This window comes from Harpia harpyja, chromosome 6, assembly GCF_026419915.1.
Source record: "Harpia harpyja isolate bHarHar1 chromosome 6, bHarHar1 primary haplotype, whole genome shotgun sequence".
Taxonomy (NCBI): domain Eukaryota; kingdom Metazoa; phylum Chordata; class Aves; order Accipitriformes; family Accipitridae; genus Harpia; species Harpia harpyja.
This window is the reverse complement of record NC_068945.1, coordinates 24,546,694-24,565,270: the sequence shown is the minus strand read 5'-3', so window position 1 is coordinate 24,565,270 and position 18,577 is coordinate 24,546,694. Positions and strand designations below refer to the sequence as shown.

At 45.8% G+C, this 18,577-nt stretch overlaps 1 protein-coding gene across 1 annotated transcript in view; it reads left to right on the top strand.

Moving 5' to 3' along the window:
* Window positions 1-4,903: 4,903 nt before the first annotated feature.
* NUAK1 (NUAK family kinase 1) overlaps window positions 4,904-18,577 on the top strand; it is a 49,883-nt gene continuing 36,209 nt past the window's right edge. Inside the window, exon 1 of the mRNA XM_052789384.1 lies at window positions 4,904-5,252. Within this exon, the coding sequence (XP_052645344.1) occupies window positions 4,959-5,252 (294 nt within the window). The 5' untranslated portion in view covers window positions 4,904-4,958. The remainder of the gene's footprint in view (window positions 5,253-18,577) is intronic.

Genomic DNA, 18,577 nt, shown 5'->3' with positions numbered 1-18,577 from the left:
GATTTAGATGGAAGTTATAACTTCTGCATCTGGGCCCTGGATCCACATCCAGGGTGTGGGTATTCATTACTTGATTGAAGTATTGTTTTAATAGTGAACTGACATCTGTGGGATGCAAACAAGACACACCTCAAAAGGCCACTACTTGTCAAGGTAAAGTTTTTTATACAGCTCACTACTGAGAAAATCAGCATTACAGTCTTAATCCTGAACTTGCATGACTCCTACAATTTTCACAAAGCACGCAATTTCAAGGATTGGATGTGAACTGCCAGGGCAGATAATATGCAGATACCTGCTGCAGGCAACAGATGGATGCCAGCCGTCTCTGCCAGCTGCCTCTTTCTAAAGGATAATCCCTATCATTGAGTGGAACAGATTAACATGCTTTCACTTCATGAGACCAAAAGCTCTCTCTCAGCAGGTACTTATACAGAGGAGAAAGTTCATCTGAGAGAATGTCCTCCAGTTTCGCCTGCCAGCATCTTCCAAATATTTTCAGTTATATCATCTTCAGATTTGCAGACTGGGCAATGCTGAGCACTTCAGCTTGGTCCAGCAAATGCGTACGCCTATACTTAGCTTGATCATCAAGCATGAGCAGTCAAAGCAACTCAACTGACTTTAAGACTATGGTTATGTGTTTCTCCACATACAGACTAGAGCTCAGCAGAGAGGACTGAAACGTACGAGAGCAGCACATCAGGATCAGAGAATACTGCCTGTTGCATCCAGGAATCCCTTTAGTACTCATTTCTCCTTTTTCCTCTGCCTTGTGCTGTAGGGAACAGTCAGAGAAGGTATTCCAGCTCTCCAGCAGTCCCCTGGAAGCCAACCTTTGTAAGGGTGATAACAACACTGTTGAACACTTTACAAACACTGGAGAGTGCTTGTGAGCAAAAAGTCTGTTTGTGTACAAATGATACCATCTCATGCATATGCAATATGCATAACAGTTGCACAGAAAGTACCTGGCCTCAGTTTGCAAAATAAGTGTTTGTAGCAAGTATCTTTGAAATCCAGTGTTGTTGGTTTTTTATTTAGCTAAATACATGGAGTAACAAATAAGATAACAGATAACAAGTAAATTGTGCCATTTTGAAAGTTCATGGCAAAAATTAAACCTAAAAATGTACTGAGTTTTATGACAAATTTATACTGCTAACATGTTGCAATCTTTTAGGATTGTTTTCCAACTCACACTGACTTCAAGAAGGTAAGCCTACTGAAACCAGTGGCTTTATCGTTGTTATTGTAATTATCTGTATAGTTTAGATTTGGTACAACATATCCTCCAATGCTGTTTTGCAAATTGGAGCCTAATCCTATTTCCTTTGAAGGTGGCTAGCAGAAGTCTGCTGGTTTCAATGGGAGGATAATTCCTTTCTGTGAATAAGGAAAAGCATTTACATAAAATAATACTGTCAGAAATGAAGAATTCCCTAGTGGTGTCTATAAAATCAGAGAACTGAAATTCTCACCAAATATTTATTTCAGAGGCAATGAAACACTGCATGTTTTACACTGACATGAACAGCTAGAACGATGCAAACTGCCTACAAAAGTCATTATTTAAGATTTTCTATGTCCATTCTAACATTGTCTCACCTTCCCTCTGTGATTTTTACTTCTTAGTACTCTTATACCTGTTGTGAAGGACACTGGTTTACTATTTGCTCTGGTGATTGTTATTCCTGCAGTGACAAGTATAATATTGATTGCAAAGATGACAATATGCTAAAAATTAAAAGGAAATATCTCTGTATGTCGGTGATACATTCAATCATATGTGTGCTTCTATATAATTATTTTCAATTCCCACTGCTATTACATATGAGCACAAAAAATTTCTTGTGTCCAGTTTTAATTTACATATTTAATTTGCTTAATGCCCTCTGGCTTCACATTTAAAAGTGTGGAAATTTAAAAGGAAAAGTGCTATTTCTAATGCTACATAGTACCTGTGCTTATTGCATTACAAAATTGGCATTTTTCATTTTGGAGCTTCTGGTATTTTATTATGCCTTATATCTCTCCAATCACAATATATAGCAATGATTCATGACATATTTCCTTATAGAACTGGTGATGTATGCTTCCAAGCAGCTAGAAGAGAATACTCTCGGGAATATTAACAACATTCACGAGTATAACATAATGAAACCTATTTTCATCACTGGCATTCATGCTTTTTGGCTATTCAAGAGGTATAAAGGACGTGGATATAAGCTATACCGAGTTCCAGCCTGGAGGGAGCTTCCAGACAGACAAAGATAGCTGGACACTCTTCCCTGCTGCCTCTGGGGGGACCGAGCCATTTCTGAGCTGCTCATGCAGTCCAGTGCGCAGTCAGCTGGCACAGATCAGAGCAGGACACAGGCTGCTCTCATCTTTGGTGTGACTAGAGCTTGCACTGGACATGCAAAACCACCAGGCAGTTGTTACTGTCATCTTGATAGACTGCCATACCCTCGGCACTCAGCAAGATCGAGACTCTGATTTAATCTATTTAAGTGAAGTTGCACTGAGATGAACACATGCCAGGACAACTTTTCACTTCTCCCGGCTGTCAAGGGCACCTCTCCTATTCTGTGTTGCCAGCCCCACTCCTAGCTCCCTCCTGCCTCTTGGTGCTGCTGCATCCCCATCCCATCCCTGTGCCAATCCCTACTTGCAGCAGGTCTGCCCTTTGTTCCTTCATGTGGATGTTTCTCGGGGCAGCCCCTCAGTTTGAGAAGAGCTATATAAGTGGGTTTCAAACTGGGGGCACTGAAGGCAGCTGATGCAGTAGCAGATCTCCCTCTCCTGCATGTTCAGGTGGCCCAGGCATTGCTTTATTCTGTGCCAGCTAGTGGGAATGCAGTAGCGCTTCAGAGCATTAAAATAAACCAACAAAAACACGAAAGCTACCAATGTCGTCTTATTTCTTACAAAAAGAAGGCCACAGAATTTTTGTCATTTCCACAATTAAAATAAAGGAAGGGGCTACAGGAGGACAAGGTGCTCTTTTTTTGTATAGTAAGAGAGAGGCTTCCCTTACCCTTTCTGCTTTGGAATATCCAGTTTGTGGTGCCCTCTGTGAAAGAGATGTTAAGTTTCATGCTCCAGGGCTTAAGCCAATATCAGACTGCCAAAGATCAAGGACCCAACGTGGGAGGTGTTACTTCTGACCACTGCAGGATTCTCTCTGTCTTCTTCAACCCCTGCAGCATGGTGCTGGCTCCTGCCAGGAACAAGGTACCACACTAGGCAGACTTGCCTTGAGCCAGTCAGGCACTTCTGCTGATCCTAAAATGAACGTGCAGAGGTGGTAATTATAGAGCAACTTGTGTTTTCAAGTTCATCAAGTCAGAGGGGCTAAGGCTGCAACCTCAGAGCAGTGTGTTCACTATCTCAGGAAGAAACCTTGAGGAAGTCCAGCCTTACACACTGTCTCGGTGAGCTAGAGGAACCAAACCAGAGTCCTCACCAAAGCTCGTGCCTGGGTATCACCCCATCACCTTGACACTCCCGAGTTAGTTACCTCTGACAAACCCGAGCCTTCACAGGAGCCAGCCAGTCAAATCGGCTGAGCACATGGACCAACTTCTGTGTCAACACTCCCCCAGCGAGACGGAGGGATGGGGTTACCAACTCCCAAAATTCTGTGCCTTGACATTGCTGTGACCACAAAGCTGAACCCAGGATTTCAAAAGATCTGTGCATTATCCTTGCAGAGCAGACAACCCCAGCTGTAACCTGCACCTTAGGGACAGTCCGTGGAGAGAAGACACTGAGCCAGGACTCTGACATGAAGGCCCTTGCCATCGGTCCAGCAAACTGGCCATACTGGAGCATGCCAAAATGGTTTCACCCCACGCAAATTTCTCATTTCTGCTACAAGAGACCGTCTGCCTTCTCTGGCCATGGGCTTGGGGATGGCTTATTTCCAAAGGAAACATCCAATTCGTCTCAACCCTGGCAACAACTTGTATGTCTACATTGGTTTAAGTTTTTAAGACGTCTTTGTGAAAGAAATAACCACCTTTAAAATGAAGAAAAGCATAAACCCCATGCATTCTTTGTATTTCAAAGACCCCGAATGCAGGGGCGAGGGGTGGCTCAGCTCTAGATCTTGGCTCCGATTTTCCAGTCAACCACAGCAGGACTCGGGCCCAGGAAGGTTTCTTACAGGCAAAAACTTCCTGGAGCGGGTAAGCAGGGCCTGCCCATGCCAAGGACAGGCAGCAGCTGGGCGTGCCCGTCTTTTTCTGCCAGTTCCAGTTCCATGGAAACCCTACAGGAAACCCTCGCCCGCTCGGCCAGTGGGGAAAATGAAGCGTTTTCTGGAAAAAAAACTTCCCAGACCTAAATTCGGTGCAGGCTCACTCGGGCCCCTGCCCGCCGTCCGCACACCCAGGCTTAGGCCCGGGCTCTGCAGGTGCAGACGCCAGACCCGCGGGGCCGGACCCAACCCTCGGCCTCGCACAGACCGGGCTTGGGGGGGGGGGGGGAGCTCGGCCCCGGGTCCGGGCCGGCCCGCAGCCGTGCGGCGGAGTCTGGGGGCCGGCCGCCCTCCCCACCGCACCGGGAAGGGGAGAGGGGGGGTGTCAGCCCCGCGGAGGGGGCCTTCCAGCGGGGCAGGAGAGCATCCGCGCAGCCCCGGTCTCCTCCGCGGACAAAAGAAGGGCCCGGCCGCCGGGCAGCGGCCCCCGCCCGACCCGCGGCGCTCGGGGCGGCCCAACCGGGGCGGGGCGGGGCGGGGCGGGGCGGGGCGGAGGGACCGCCCCCCGCCTGTGCCGCCGCCGGGGCGGCGGGAAAGGGGAGGAGAGCGCGGGGCGCCGCCACCGCCCCCCGCCCCGCCGCGCCGCGCCGCGCCCCGCCCCGCCGCGCCCCATGGTGCCGGCGCGGGCGCGGGGCCGAGGCAGAGGCGGCGAGGCCGGCGGGGCGCTCACACCCCGCGCCCGCCGCCGCCGGGCATGGAGGGCGCCGAGGCGGCCGCCTGCGGCAGCGGTAACAGCAGCCCCGTGCAGCCCCGCTGCTCCTCCTGCGGCTCCGGGCCGGCCGGCGGCGGCGAAGCGGCAGCGGCCATGGAGGAGCCGCTCGGGGAGGCTCCGTCCCCCGAGGTAACGGCGGCGGCGAGGAAGCAGCAGGGGGTGAAGCGGCATCACCACAAGCACAACCTGAAGCATCGCTACGAGCTGCAGGAGACCCTGGGCAAAGGCACCTATGGCAAAGTCAAGCGGGCCATCGAGAGGTTTTCTGGCAGAGTGGTAAGGCGGGCGGAGGGGCTTCTCTTTGCCTTTTTATTTTATAGATACGTTTATATCATTTTTCTTTAGAAGGGAGCCGGCTGGGTGCATCCCCTCAGGGACCCGTTAGGCGGGAGAGCCGTCCGTGTGCGGGGGCGGCCCGTCTCGGTGAGGCAGGAGCCCGGCGTGGCTGGCAGCCCGCGGGGGCCCCGGGTCCACTCCCGCACCCGGGAGTGGGTCAGCATCCCACCCGTGCCTGCAGTCGCTTGGGTCCAGGGCTTTGTTTGGAGTGCAAATCCTATAGAGAAAGTTTTTTTGGGGGAGGAGTGGTGGTATTGTAGAAACACATCGGTACGTTTTAAAAGGATGTGTTGTTATCGGAAAAATAGGGTGGCTTATTGTTTTTGTTTTGCTTTTACATGCGGGTCCACTGTGAACAGTTATTCTTTCCCTACTGGAAACTCACGGTTTAGCGAAACCTGTCACATCCCCTGGCTAACCAAAGCTGCTCACAAAGTCCTGTCAGAAGGGCAAACATTGGTTTTCCGTTTAAAAATGCCGTGATTCAGTCATACTTTTGAGACCTGAACTTTGCTGACACCTAAAAAAATTGCAGGGACTGCAACCCAGCCCCATTGGTTTTTACGATCCGTTTCACCGCTCAGCGGTGCCGGCTGGCTTGAGACTTCAAGCAGCCCGGAGGTTGTCCAGCAATAACTCAGCTTCAGCATTTCCTCATTGGCACAGCGCTCCAGCAGGGTGCAGAAATGCAATTGAAGAAATGTACACATTAGAGTTATTGTCATTTTTCCTTCCCCGAAATACGTAACTATTAACAGAGGGCAAAAGAATGAGAGGCAGGCGTTGCGTTAAAGACTGCTCAGAGAAATAGGTGGTTTTCTATAGAGGTCTTAATACTGCTTTTCCTATGAAGTAGACTAATTGAGTTTTCACTGGACTTCATCTAAAAGCAAGACATTTCCCTAGTGACGTTACAGGTTTTGTCTCATTTATCTTTCCCTGTCGGTTGCCTCGAAGCTCAAGGCGCACCCAGAGGCAGAAGCAACTGTAAAACAGAAAATGGAATTGCAGATGCCATGGCTTTAATAAGGGACACTTACTTTGCAACTAAATATCTTTGTGTCGACAGTGAAAATGAGAGTTTCAGCCAAGTTGTAGAGTCATATCATGTATGCTTTCAGTTTATTAGCTCATTTGGAGGCTGGCTAAAGAGAAACCAGAGATGGACATCTCTGCACATGCTCACTCCCAGTCCATGATTTTTAAAGTGTGCTGTCTTGGCTGTTTTACAATTTCAGGCTAACAAAAGCTCCAGGGCTATGTTATATACTAACTATTATTTTGTAACTTGATTATTTTTGACTGGCATTACAAAATATAGTAAATAAGCAAATACATCGAAAACACCTTTTTTTAAAAGACTTCATCAATTAAAAAAGAAAAGGTGACCGTATTGTTAATGAGATTTGGTTTTGGGAAGGGCCCTCTCAGACGGAAGGATGTAGCGTGGATGTGTATCTCCTTTAAGTTAACACCGCACCAGGTCTTTCTGTATTTTGCTAACTGTCAAGCACTTCAGCTACACAGCTAAGGATACTTAGATGATACAGTCTGAACTCAATTTATGCGGCTAATGCCATCTTGAAATGGAGAGGGTGAAAATCAGAATACCCATGCAATCTTAAATGCAATAAAAATGTTACACTTTCTCTATCAGCTGGTCTGTAGTAGCTAAACAAATACCGGGGTGTGAGTTTTATGCTGTAGTAGTACAAGCGTTGGCGTGTGGCACTTCATAATTATTAACCAGTCTGCAGGCGAGTTCTGGTGTAACGTGTCTGTTTGAACTTTAACATCTGTGAGTGTATGTAAAATATCCACACTTTGTCTGCTTACAGAATAAAAGCTAGTTGTCAGCAGTCCAGCCAGACCTAAGTGAATGGAAAACGCTTCTTGTTTTCTGACAGTTCCCTTGTCTGGCTGTTGCAGTGAACACCGATTGCTTTCCATGGGTGAGACGAGAGCACCGACATGACGACTGATCAGAAAGGGGCAGAGTTTGCCTTCAGTTCCCCCCCTCCTCTTTCTCTTCCCTTTCTTCAGTTCTTATTAGCGCTCAGCATTTGCAGCGTTCATGAGCAGGTTGGACTGGATGCTGCCGTGTGTCCAGCAGGGGATGCACAGCGCGAGCGATGCAGCCCCCACTGTCTCTTGCACCATGTCCACTGCAAATCATCTCGCAGCTGGCAGCTAGGTAGCAAGAGTCCCAAGGTCGCTCTAGTCCAGCCTGTTTGCTTCCTATTCTGCTACTGGTTTAGCTAATCATCTTTTTCTTTACTCAGCGGTAAGCAGGTATTTGAAGCTGTATGGTAACAGATTGCAAAGCTGGACCTCGGCAGCGGCATTGCGTTCCCAGTCATCGGCCTTGTCCAAGTGATTCTCCTATTTGGCCTTTCCGCTTCTCTGGTCCATTAACAATCTCTTTAGCTGTATGGCACTTCATAAAGATATTTGCGTGATTAGCCAGGCTTTTAATATGAAGCGTGAACTTTGGATTTGTTGTCATCTGTATAAATAGAGAGCTCAGGAGTGAAACAGAAATTGGCAGATTTGAGTTAATGAAGTAAAACCAAGATGAGAAGACAGCTCGATCCAAGGTACAGATGTGCTTTAGTCCTGTGCCATTGGAAATCAATAGCAGGATTTCTGTTGACTTGAATGCAAGTAGTATTTGGCACTTATTAACAGGTTGCAGGTTTATTCAAATTGTTATGTTTTCTTTGTCTTTCCTCTTAACTCAGTGGAATGTGATCGTAAAGCTTCCTGCCATAAAGCTCCAGGGTAGATTGTATGATACACTTAGTTTGTTATTGGAAACAACTTATGAGAATTTGTGTATTAGTTACCACAGCGACTACAGACAGTAATACTGCACGAAGCAGTTAAAATATTGCCCGCTACATGACGTATGAGGTGCTTAGTTTTGCCAGCAAGATTTCCTTCATTAGTACTGGCCCAGTATACACTGTGTAACTTATGATATTTTAAATTAAGGCACCTGTTAGTAAGTGTAAGGATGAAGAGATGATATCGCAAGCCTGTGAGGTAACACTCATGTTGACATTTCTGTGGGTGTTTTCTCCACTTGTCATCTTGCACATTAAACCAAAGAACTGAGCTTTTGTTCATGTTATGTATTCAATGTTTGTTAGCCAAGAAATCCACAGCTACACTTATGTCAGCCTTAGATAAGCTGTGTTTTGACCACCTCTGGCCGATCCCATGCATGGTGCATGAAGATGGTAGATGCTGCTGGGTTCTTCTTTGAGTAGATGATTCCACTAGAGTAAATACTCCCTATAATACAACTTTGAATTACAGATAGGCATTTTCAGTCTTGTTATCTGTCTTTTCCTGACATTACACAAAAAGCAATGCCTGGATACAAAAAATGCATTAATATTAATTAAATTAATGTTAGTAAAGGAGCATGTAGCTCTGAAAGATGGAAGACACCGGGTAAATCTTGTTAGGCTGCCTGGAGCACTCCCAGCAGAGTTTAACCCAGGGGTTCGATACCCTGGCCGGTTTACAGCTCCCTGTGGGTGCTGTCCTGCGAGGTGTTCTGCTGGGATTCATTTGCTCTCCCTGCCACCGCTGGACCTGGAGCATGCTAACATTGCTGGTTGGTTATTATAACCTCTCATGAAGCACCCTTTATTATCTGCGCTTCCTTTCAGTTACCATCTGTCCTCAGGAGAGATTTTGCCGTTTGCAAAAGCCAGGAGCTTTTCTCCCTTTCTCTCCTTAGGCTGCACTTGAGAGGCAATGGGGAGTAGCTGCAAGGGCCTCCCCTCTGCCTTCTCCTCCCTCTCTCTGCCTGAGAGCCAGGACATCTTTTCTTCCTCCTCACCAGCAGGTGGAGGAAGCACTATTCTCCTCCAGCTGTTCCTCCAGAAAGTTAATTATTTTGGGAATTGATGACAAGCTGCAGCCCAACATGGAAAACAGGCGTGTGGTGCATATTTGTGCAGGCGTGTTATGTGTGGTAGTGCTTGTTATTTATTCTTTTGCATAGAAGTGCAGGTAGAAGGATGTTGCCAAATGAAATTGGTTTCCGAATTAAAATCTTGTAACCGCCCCCCCAAACTTTAGAGCAACAGAAATATTTTTAGTTGCAACTCCAGTGAAAATCTTAACTTTGAAATAGCTCTGCTTCATGATGCTTTTGGAGACTCGCAGAGGGTTTTTGAAACTCTGAAACAGCAACAGATTATATGAAAGGAGGACCTTTGCTTTGCTGATTGTATTTCTCTGTATCGTGACAAAACCAAAACATGAATACCAGCAATGACAACTCTGTCATGTCAGTAATTAAGGCCTTGTTGGCCACACAAGCATTTGTTTGCGGTGTGGTTTTTAAGGGTTCCAAATAACAGATAAAAGCGTGCTTGTGGGTCACTGAGGACAGTGAAAACCAGGTGGGATGTTTGTCCCAATTCTCTTGTCTGCATTGCTGATATCATAGAAAATGTTGGTATCCCTCTCTTCCCTCTTATGCACGTGAATTCTCTTATCTTTAATGACTTGTTATATTTCCATTTTTTTCCCGAGAACTTCTGCTTCAGTTAGCACCTGGGTCAATACTTAGTATTGATTTTTATCTTGATCGCTCAGTTTGCATCTTCAGCAGGATAATGTCCAAATCTGTTGCAGAACTGGCTTTTTTGGTTTTTTGGGGTTTTTTTAGTTCCTTGGTGTCCTTGTTAAGATATCTTCCTTTATTGCAGACACCGGTGGAAGTATCTACACAACACTGCTGTGATGTGAAGTGCTTGTACAGTACTTTGCACAGCAGGATCCTGATTTGTGAATGTGGCTTCCACAGCTATGATAATACACTTGAATAATAGTAACAATGGCTTGTATCACTACCCCGTTTTATACATGAGAAAGAAAAACTTGCCATTAAAGCCAAAATCATCAGAAGTTTTGAGTGCACCACGTAATACCTGATTTTTCCAGACATATGGAGTACGTAACGTCAGGGTCCTATGGATGACAGCATTCTGCAGAGCTCGGTCTCTCCTTCCTCCTGGGCTCTCTCTTTACCCTAGGCTTTTGTCCCTGTGTGACATTCAGCTTCGGTCTCCATTCCCGGCCCTTTTGTACTCCACTCACGCTGCTGCCTCTCGCTTTGTTCTGCGTGCCAGCGCTGTGACCCGCTCGGAGAGTGCTGCCTTGCTCCCTGCTTCCAAGCTGGTAGCTGCAGGCAGAGTCTGTGCAGCCTGTGGTGCGTGCTGCGTACACCTCTTCTGCCATGCAACACTTATGTGGGGCCAGAGGTTCCTCAGTGGAAGAGGGATTCTTGCAAAATGTATGACCAAAACCTTTATTTATTTATTTAAGATTTGCAAACTGCGTTCTTTTAGGGACTCAAAATGTGACTAGATCTGGACAATGTTTTCATGGTGCTGAAGGCGTGTTAGTGAAACTCGGGTCATTCTCTGTAAAAATTGTACCAAAGCACGCATAGAAATTCTAGATCTGGAATGAATAGAAGTTGGAAAGAGTATATGGGCTTGAAAATAGTTTTGCTGTTAATTTGTTATTTGTTTCACCCTTAATTATTAGATGTGTTCTGAGACTCTGGTTTAAAAAAGGAAAAAGAAAGAAAGAAAAAAACCCACTGGATTTAATCTAATGTAATTCACAGTCAATATTGTGGGCTTATTAGAATAGGAGTTACTACCTGCTTGTATAAAATTACTACAGTCTTCACATAAACACTTCTATAACTGAAATGCCAAAGAAGACCTGAACGTCAGGGGCTGCAGACAGAAATAACTGATTACAGCATGCAGGTCATTAGGGGAAAGGCACTAGTACAAAATACTTATTTTCTGCACTGAGAATTCTTGTTGGAGAAGCGGATTTGTTCAGGGGAGTATGGTTCAGTGGTATGAAAGTCTGAATTAATAACTAGCCAGTAAGGAGTTGTCTGAATATGTTAGCTTGTCAAATCTTTTACCAAATTAAAGAACAGCATGTTCCTTCTGAGCTTTGAGTGAACATCAAGTGATATTCCTTCAATGATGTTGGACTCTCTTCCAGGTGAAGAAATTAAAAGCGCCTGAGAGACTATTGAGACTGTTGCTTCTTTCCCCAGCCCCCCGCGTGGGATTGAACAATTTTGAGCAGGTCAATTAACTTTTCTGTGTCTCAGTGTATCCCTTTCTGAAGGGATACTACTTAATATAGGGAAGTTACACTAATTAATGGGGCACATTTTGGCCTGATACATACCTAGTGTGATCCCTCTAAACGTGAAATTCACAACAGAATTTGAGCCAATGTTTATAATGCAGCTTTCAGCTAAAAACACTATAAAATGCCTAAGCGTTATTACAAATGGTTTCACAGCACCATATGCTAGAGAACACAACAGAATGGAAATTGCTTGTACAAAGTCTTTCATTAGATATGGCTAAAATATACTGTGTTTTTTGGTGGCATGTGTTCTAAAAATTATTATTATTTTTTAAGAACCGCAATGTGGATTTGCCATGTGGAGGCAATTATTGTATATATTGTAGTTTGGGGTCATACATGTTGAATAAAACTGTGTGGTATGTGCAGTTCTTGTGAGCAATTGTTTATTCTTTACAGAACTGTAATTGTAGTTAATCTGTGTTTTGTCTGGTAAATAAATAACTGGAGAGTCTTTGCTGGAATGAGGAATTGGGAGGAGGCACGTGGTGGTCGTGACAGTGCCAAGGAAGAATGCTGAATGAGGGCTGAAAACCAGTTCCAGGTATATCAGCCTTGAACACTGGCAGGTCAGTGTGTGTACAGCCATGGTAATCCAAATGCAAAGCATGTGGGACGTGTTTCCAAAGCCCACATACCAGGGATTCGGAAATTGGCTGCTGACCTTTGCTTTGATGTGGGCATCTTCCTGGTTCGGGTCTCCGCCTCCTGTACCATGCTTTTGTACCCTCTGTCTACACGAACCAGGATGCTGATGCCAAAGCATCTCCTCTTACTGTACGATCATGCTCCTCTCAGCAGGACACTGTGGTTCTCATTGTAGTCTTGCGTGTTCTTCCTGTGTAAAGTGGGACCAAACCATATGTTTTCTGCCACAGCCCTGGATGGTGCTCTGAAGCCAGAAGCACAGGTTTGCCTCTGGACTTGGGGTGGGATAGGGCCTTGCAGCATAGATGGCAAGAAGCGATGATGGCAACTGCCAACTCCTCTGCGCAGAGTGGCCAGAGTTTTGGCAGAACCCTGCTCCTGACCTGGGCAGGGGTGGAGGCTGCTGCCAGTGGCCAGCTCTGGCATACAGTTTTGATGGTTTGCATGCCACCACTGATGGGTGTGTTGGTGTGGGAATCTCTGAGCTACAGAGAGTATAGATCTTGCCTCTTCTTGCCTGCTGCTTAAGTCAGGATTTGTCCATAAATCGCTCAGGTGTGCACTGGACACTTAGAGAAAAAACTCTTGTCATTAGCCCTGATGGGTCAATGTACTTGGGATAGTTGGTATGTCAGAGGAAATGTCTCAGATGAAAAGGTTTCTGACTAAATATGCAAATGATATTTGTCAGTGTTTCCCTCAAATATCTTCCAGCAGATGCGAGTACCATGTGCGTCCATTTAATAAACTAAACTCAAAATAATTTCCACTTTGCTAGATATATGGGGAATAGCTGGTGGGGGGTGGGGAGCAAACTACAAAGCAAGGTAAAAACTGCACATGTGCGTTGTTATATTTGATGACCAATTCATTAAAGCCATAAGTGTATCCAGGCTTTCAATAGTGTTCTCCTGCTGTTGCTTCCTGTACTCCCTGGCTACAAAATCAGTCTCTATGGCTCTCATTTGTCTTACCCACATGAAAGACTTTGAGCATCTGCAAGTTATGATTTGAGAAGTATCTGCTTTTAAACAGAATATATTTATCACCGTGTCTTCACAGGCAACATAGTATGTTGTATAAATTAGGGGATCCTAGACCTTTGAACACTAGGGGGCTGGGTGAGATACTCCGTGAGCGTACAGTGTCTGGCCATACCCATCAAACATCCTGGACTCACACCAAAAATGCCACATGTTCAATAGATGCAGAGGCCCTCCCGTAACCTTTGCTGCATGTTGCAAAGAGGGGAGGGTGGAGGGGGCGAGATTGTAGCCATCCCTTCCTCTTGCGCTGTTTTAGTACTCTCATCTGAGCTCAGTACTTTTTATATTTTGAACTAAAGACTATGGACCAGCCCTCAATTCGGTCTGTTAAACTATTGCATGGTATAAATGCTTAGTGTTCTCTAACTCTCCAAAGACAGATGGGATTTTCTTCTAGCTCTGGTGGTTTACAGGACATCAGTCCTTAAAGCTGCCACTGGCCCACGACAGGATGCAAGTCCTGGGTCTTGCTCAAGTGTGAATTTTTTAAGACTCTGTTCTTACCAATGGAGGAAAATAATAAAATGCTTAAATGGGTGGTTCCTTTCATTTAAAAAAAAAACCCCCAGCCACACAGCAGCTATGGGAAAAGGGGTTGGCATGGCTGGCATGTTTGAAACCATCCCAGCCGCTTGTAGGTGAATGCAAAATCACAAAATAAACACAGGTCTTGTGGTTTATAAGTATTAAGAAGACAGCTGAGGTTGCTTAGGTTAGCATATGGCCAATGTAACTGTTAATTTCTGGGCGCCTCCTTGGCCTTCCCCTTTCCCTGCTGGTGTTTCCCGCGTCACCTCGGCCACACCTCTGACATGGCGCCCAAGGCCCTTTGCCGTTGGGTCCCCTGGGATGCCGTGCTGGTAAAGGGGGGGGGTTGTCTTCTGTGCCTCGTGTGGGGCTGGCTGCCTCCATGACGAAGCATCGGTGCTTGGCGGGCTGCTCCGTCCCTGATGCCTCGCCTTCCCTGGGGACATCGGCCTGTGGTAATCCCAGAGCCCCTCGGCTACCCTGGCCCAGCGGCCGGCATGTGGGACGACTTAAGCAGAGAGGCTGGAGGAGCCGAGTGTCTTTGTTCTGAGGTCTGGCGGCTTGAGGGACTTGCAATTATCCTAATGTCTTGCTGTGCCGAGGAGCTGAATCAGCGTATTTGGGCTTGAGCACTACTGCCTTGGAATAAAGACACTAGTTAAGGGATATTAGGCTTAAAAAAAAAAAAAAAAAGAAATTCATTGTTCCTGTGAAAAAATACCATGCCAAGTTTGGAGACTAAATTTAGCCATTCATGGGTAGATCAGAAAGATTCGGGTCCTGCTGTCGGTGGAGATCTCAAAGCCTCCGTATCATGTTTCCTGTACACGGAAAGGCATTTCATCTCTGCTACAATTTCTAATCTCCACGAAATGCCTGATGGTGAATGGTATCTCCTTCTATTTGAGGTACAAGTGTTATTTAAAAGAGAGTGTGAATATTTTTTTGATCACAAAAGGTAGCAATGAGGGTTGGATAAAAATACCTGTTTGAGCCATGTGGTAACTAAACAAATGTTCCTTTTTGTTAAATGGTATTTTGTTGCAGTTTTTGTCATTGATGCAAAAAGATTAAGTCTTTTGCACACAAGTTTGACAGGGGAAGACAGCGAAGCATTTTTTTAAAAAAACAGCTCCTGAGGCATGTGTTTGGAGCTGTCATTTATTTGCATATTTTTGCCATCGCACTCTGTACAAATCAAATCTCATCGCCTCCCCGGTGGAGTTTGGCTCAGGAAGGAGAAGCAAAGGCCAGCCAGTCCCTGAGGTGGCCGGGGACGGCCGGTGCAGCGCCGTACTCGGCAGTGGTTTCAGCAGGGCCGTGCTGCGGGTCGTTGTTTTGGCATGGGGGAAAGAAAAGCCTTTGGGAGGAGAAGAGGGGAGCGCGCAACCTTCCCGGCTGGTGCATGTTCTAATGCTGTGTGGCCTGGAGCGTGAGATAGCTGTGCTCCGGCGCAAGATGAAAATGGCAGTAAAATACCTGCTGGAGGCAATGCAGGCTTAGCTGACCTGTGTAAGGATACAACTGAGAGGCGTCCACATTGCCCTCTCGGGAAGGCACATTTTTAACCAGGCCTGTATGTGAGGCGTAGCGTCCTTCACGCTCCTTTCCTTGTCACGTTTATTCTCTTCAGGGTGCCGAAATGAGGTGAAATAATGAAAGGATGATCTGTGGGTTTAAGCTCCATGTCCTGTAGGAGCCGGTTGTCACAGCTGTGTTTCGGGCACCCAGGGGGTGAGGGGTTTCCCTGTGGTTCATTGGGAAAGTCTGTGGCAGAGCCGTGGGGAGAGCCGAGGTCGACCACAGCTCCAGCGCTGGGCTGAGCCAAGCCGTTCCTTGTATGGGTGTAACCATCTCAGGAAGGTCGTTCATGAAGTGAATGTCCTCCTTCATGGCTGTAGGCACACTTTGAAAGGATGGTGCCAATTTTTCAAAAGCCCGCCAGCTGTTGTGTCTTGGAGCCTGGTCGCTACTGCGTACCGCTGCTGGTCACCAGTTGGTACCACTTGGTCACCGTTGTGTCCTCACAACCTGGGAGGAACAAGGGCCTTCAGCTAGACCGTGCAGTGCATTTACATCCAGGCCAGGGACTAGCCGTCTTTTTCAACAACAGGGTTTTTTTCTGTGTACAGTTTGAGAGTTTTCTATCCGCCTCTCTGTTTTGATAAAACAAATGTATTCTCCCATCCTGTCTGGCGTTTCATGATGAAGATGTGGTCTAATGGGACCTGTGAAATGCCTCATTGTGGGTTGCTCATTGCTTGCGAGGAATTCATCGGGGAGAAGGATTTCATGCTGTACTTTAACCTCCTTCCAGCTTTTCTTGGATGAAGGGAAAACTCTGCAGCCGTGAATGTAACTGGTTATCATTATTGGATGTCATTACTCACTCACTCCAAGCGTAAAACAAAAAAATCGCATCCCCTGTGATGTCCGTGGGTAAAGTGCTGCTCTCAGTTACATTAACAGTGTTGTAAACTGAAGAGTAGAGTTCGGCCCTTTGTTTCAATTGAAATATTTGTTTAACACAGGCAAGGACTAAACAATACACTTGAAAGCGATTTGTGTTATTGTCTGTAGAGCAGAGCTTGTATTTTATGAACTGGCTGATCATAAAGACAGCGTAAATCATGTAAAGCATTCTCATTTACTTTTTCTTTCTTTTCTTTTTGCAGATGGGGCTTGTAGAGTAGAGTTGCAGTCAAATGTCTGCTCCAGGATATTTTAGTTGAACTGTGTGAGTCCATTAAACAAATGTAATGGCTTTTTGGAAAGAAGCGCTGCATGTTTCAAACCAAATGTTTTACATAGAGAACATCTGGGTAGTTCTGGGTGTTTGTATGTAGAGCACATCAGACAGCAGCCGTAGTGAGCTCAGCTGGGAGGTTGCCTGGGATGTAGTTGTAGGATATGACAGTTCAGTTGTTATGGGGAATAATTCCTATGAAGTATTGCCATAAACTGAATGTTTGGCACAAACAGCTATCTCTTTGTTTTACTGTACACCCAAGTTATTCTTCTTATCTGCCCAGCAAAACTCTAAACAATGTTTAAACAACCCAGAAAATGTTGGCACCTCTGAGCTGTGGCATGCGCATTAAAGCAAACTTGAGGAAGCTGTTACCGTTAAGGGGAAACGAAGCTTGTTTTATTTTCAGTCAAGCACTATTGATTCCTGCCATGGGCAATGCAGTGCGAGTGAGCGATGAATGCAATATGTGCAAATGTTTTGTGGGATTGAGTTGGAAGTGATCAGTGTTACAGTGGTGTTGCATGTTGTTGCTTTGAGGAATGTGAAAATGCAAAACTGGTGAAATGCATGTAATTAGCCTGACATTAGAGTTTATTGGGGCTACCGGAAGAACTTTAACCTGGTTAAATTAATAAGCCTGCTTTTACTTCACAGCATCAGATGTAATATATTTCCAGGAAATGTAGGAAATGTTGAAAAATGTCTTATTTGGGAGTCGATTCTTAAATTATTTCTGCAGTTTAACTGAGGAATGTGTGGCTCAAATGAGATTACAGTTGTAATTTCCAGAGTAGCAATGCAGCTTCCCCTTTCAGGATTGTTTAAGTAAAAAGTTAAACAAAGTGGGTTAGGCAGTCTCTTGCTCCAGTCCCTTGTGGACAGCAATTCACATTGCGCAGCACTGCTTTAATAGTCCTGCTCGGTCTGACATGATTTGTGGTATTTGCTGAGATGAATTTCTGGACCGAGCAGCATGAGAGGGAATTGCTCCTCACTCTGAGGAAGGTGGTATGTCCAAGTCTGTGTGAAGGTCACTGGCAGGGTGAAGTGGGAAGCCTGCGCTGCTGCTGTTGCACTACCTAACAGCTTAGCTTTTGGCAAGGGGATCCCAGAAATCTGAGTGCTAACTCTCCCTTGTTCAACCGACTGGCCAAAACACATGCCAAAAAAGGTGTTTGTGCGTGTTGAAGAAGGGTGCAACAGTCTTGGAGATCACAGGGTCTGGGGGAGTTCTTTGCCAAAAGCTTTCCATCTAGAAAAAAAATTGCTTTGCTGTTTCTCCCTTCCAAAGTTAACCCTCCTCATAACTACTTGTAACAACTGTCTGTAGTTGTGAACTCCTCTTCTAGCAGGGAAAGCTAGAATTACGCGTTCAAGGCTGCAAAATTGCTTGATCACCAGCCACTTAATTGTAGGAAAGCGTAATTCACTCCTTACCCTCTCACGTCTATTCAAAGCCCAGCTGGTCACGGGGAGCAAGAGTGTTCCTGTGTTAGTCTCTCCACTGAGCCATTAGGGTGGCCCTGGTAATTTACTTTCAATAAACAGAAGGGAACAACAGGAGGCTCCTCTGCCTTCACGGGTATAAATATTTCTCCGAAATCAGAGACGGATGGGGAAGAAATGTTAGCAAACTCCTTTCCTCCCTCTGTAGCAATTCCACCACGTTCCGTCATAAATTCTAGGATGGTCCCTTCCAAAAAGGGACCATTAAATAGGTAATGTCCAGGCAGAACAATGTAATACTGAAGCAGTGCTTTTACAAAAACAAATTTAATATTGCAAAGTGATCTGCAAGCCCTGGAGCAAAATAACCTGGGTGAGGCTTTGATACACGATTGCCAATCTTTTTGTTTTCCAAGAGTATTTTTCTAGATAGGATGTGGGTTTATGCTTCACTAGATTCCCACCAGGAAGTGCAGTTATATTTTGATCCACCTTAGACCAATTTAGAAAAATATACTAGATATAGGTGCTTCTGACAGTTCCGTGTCGTTAACCCTTCCAACTGTGTTGTTTACACACATCTGTGTACCTTCCGCAATATAATCTCCATGGCCCACCATCCTTGTGCATTGAAC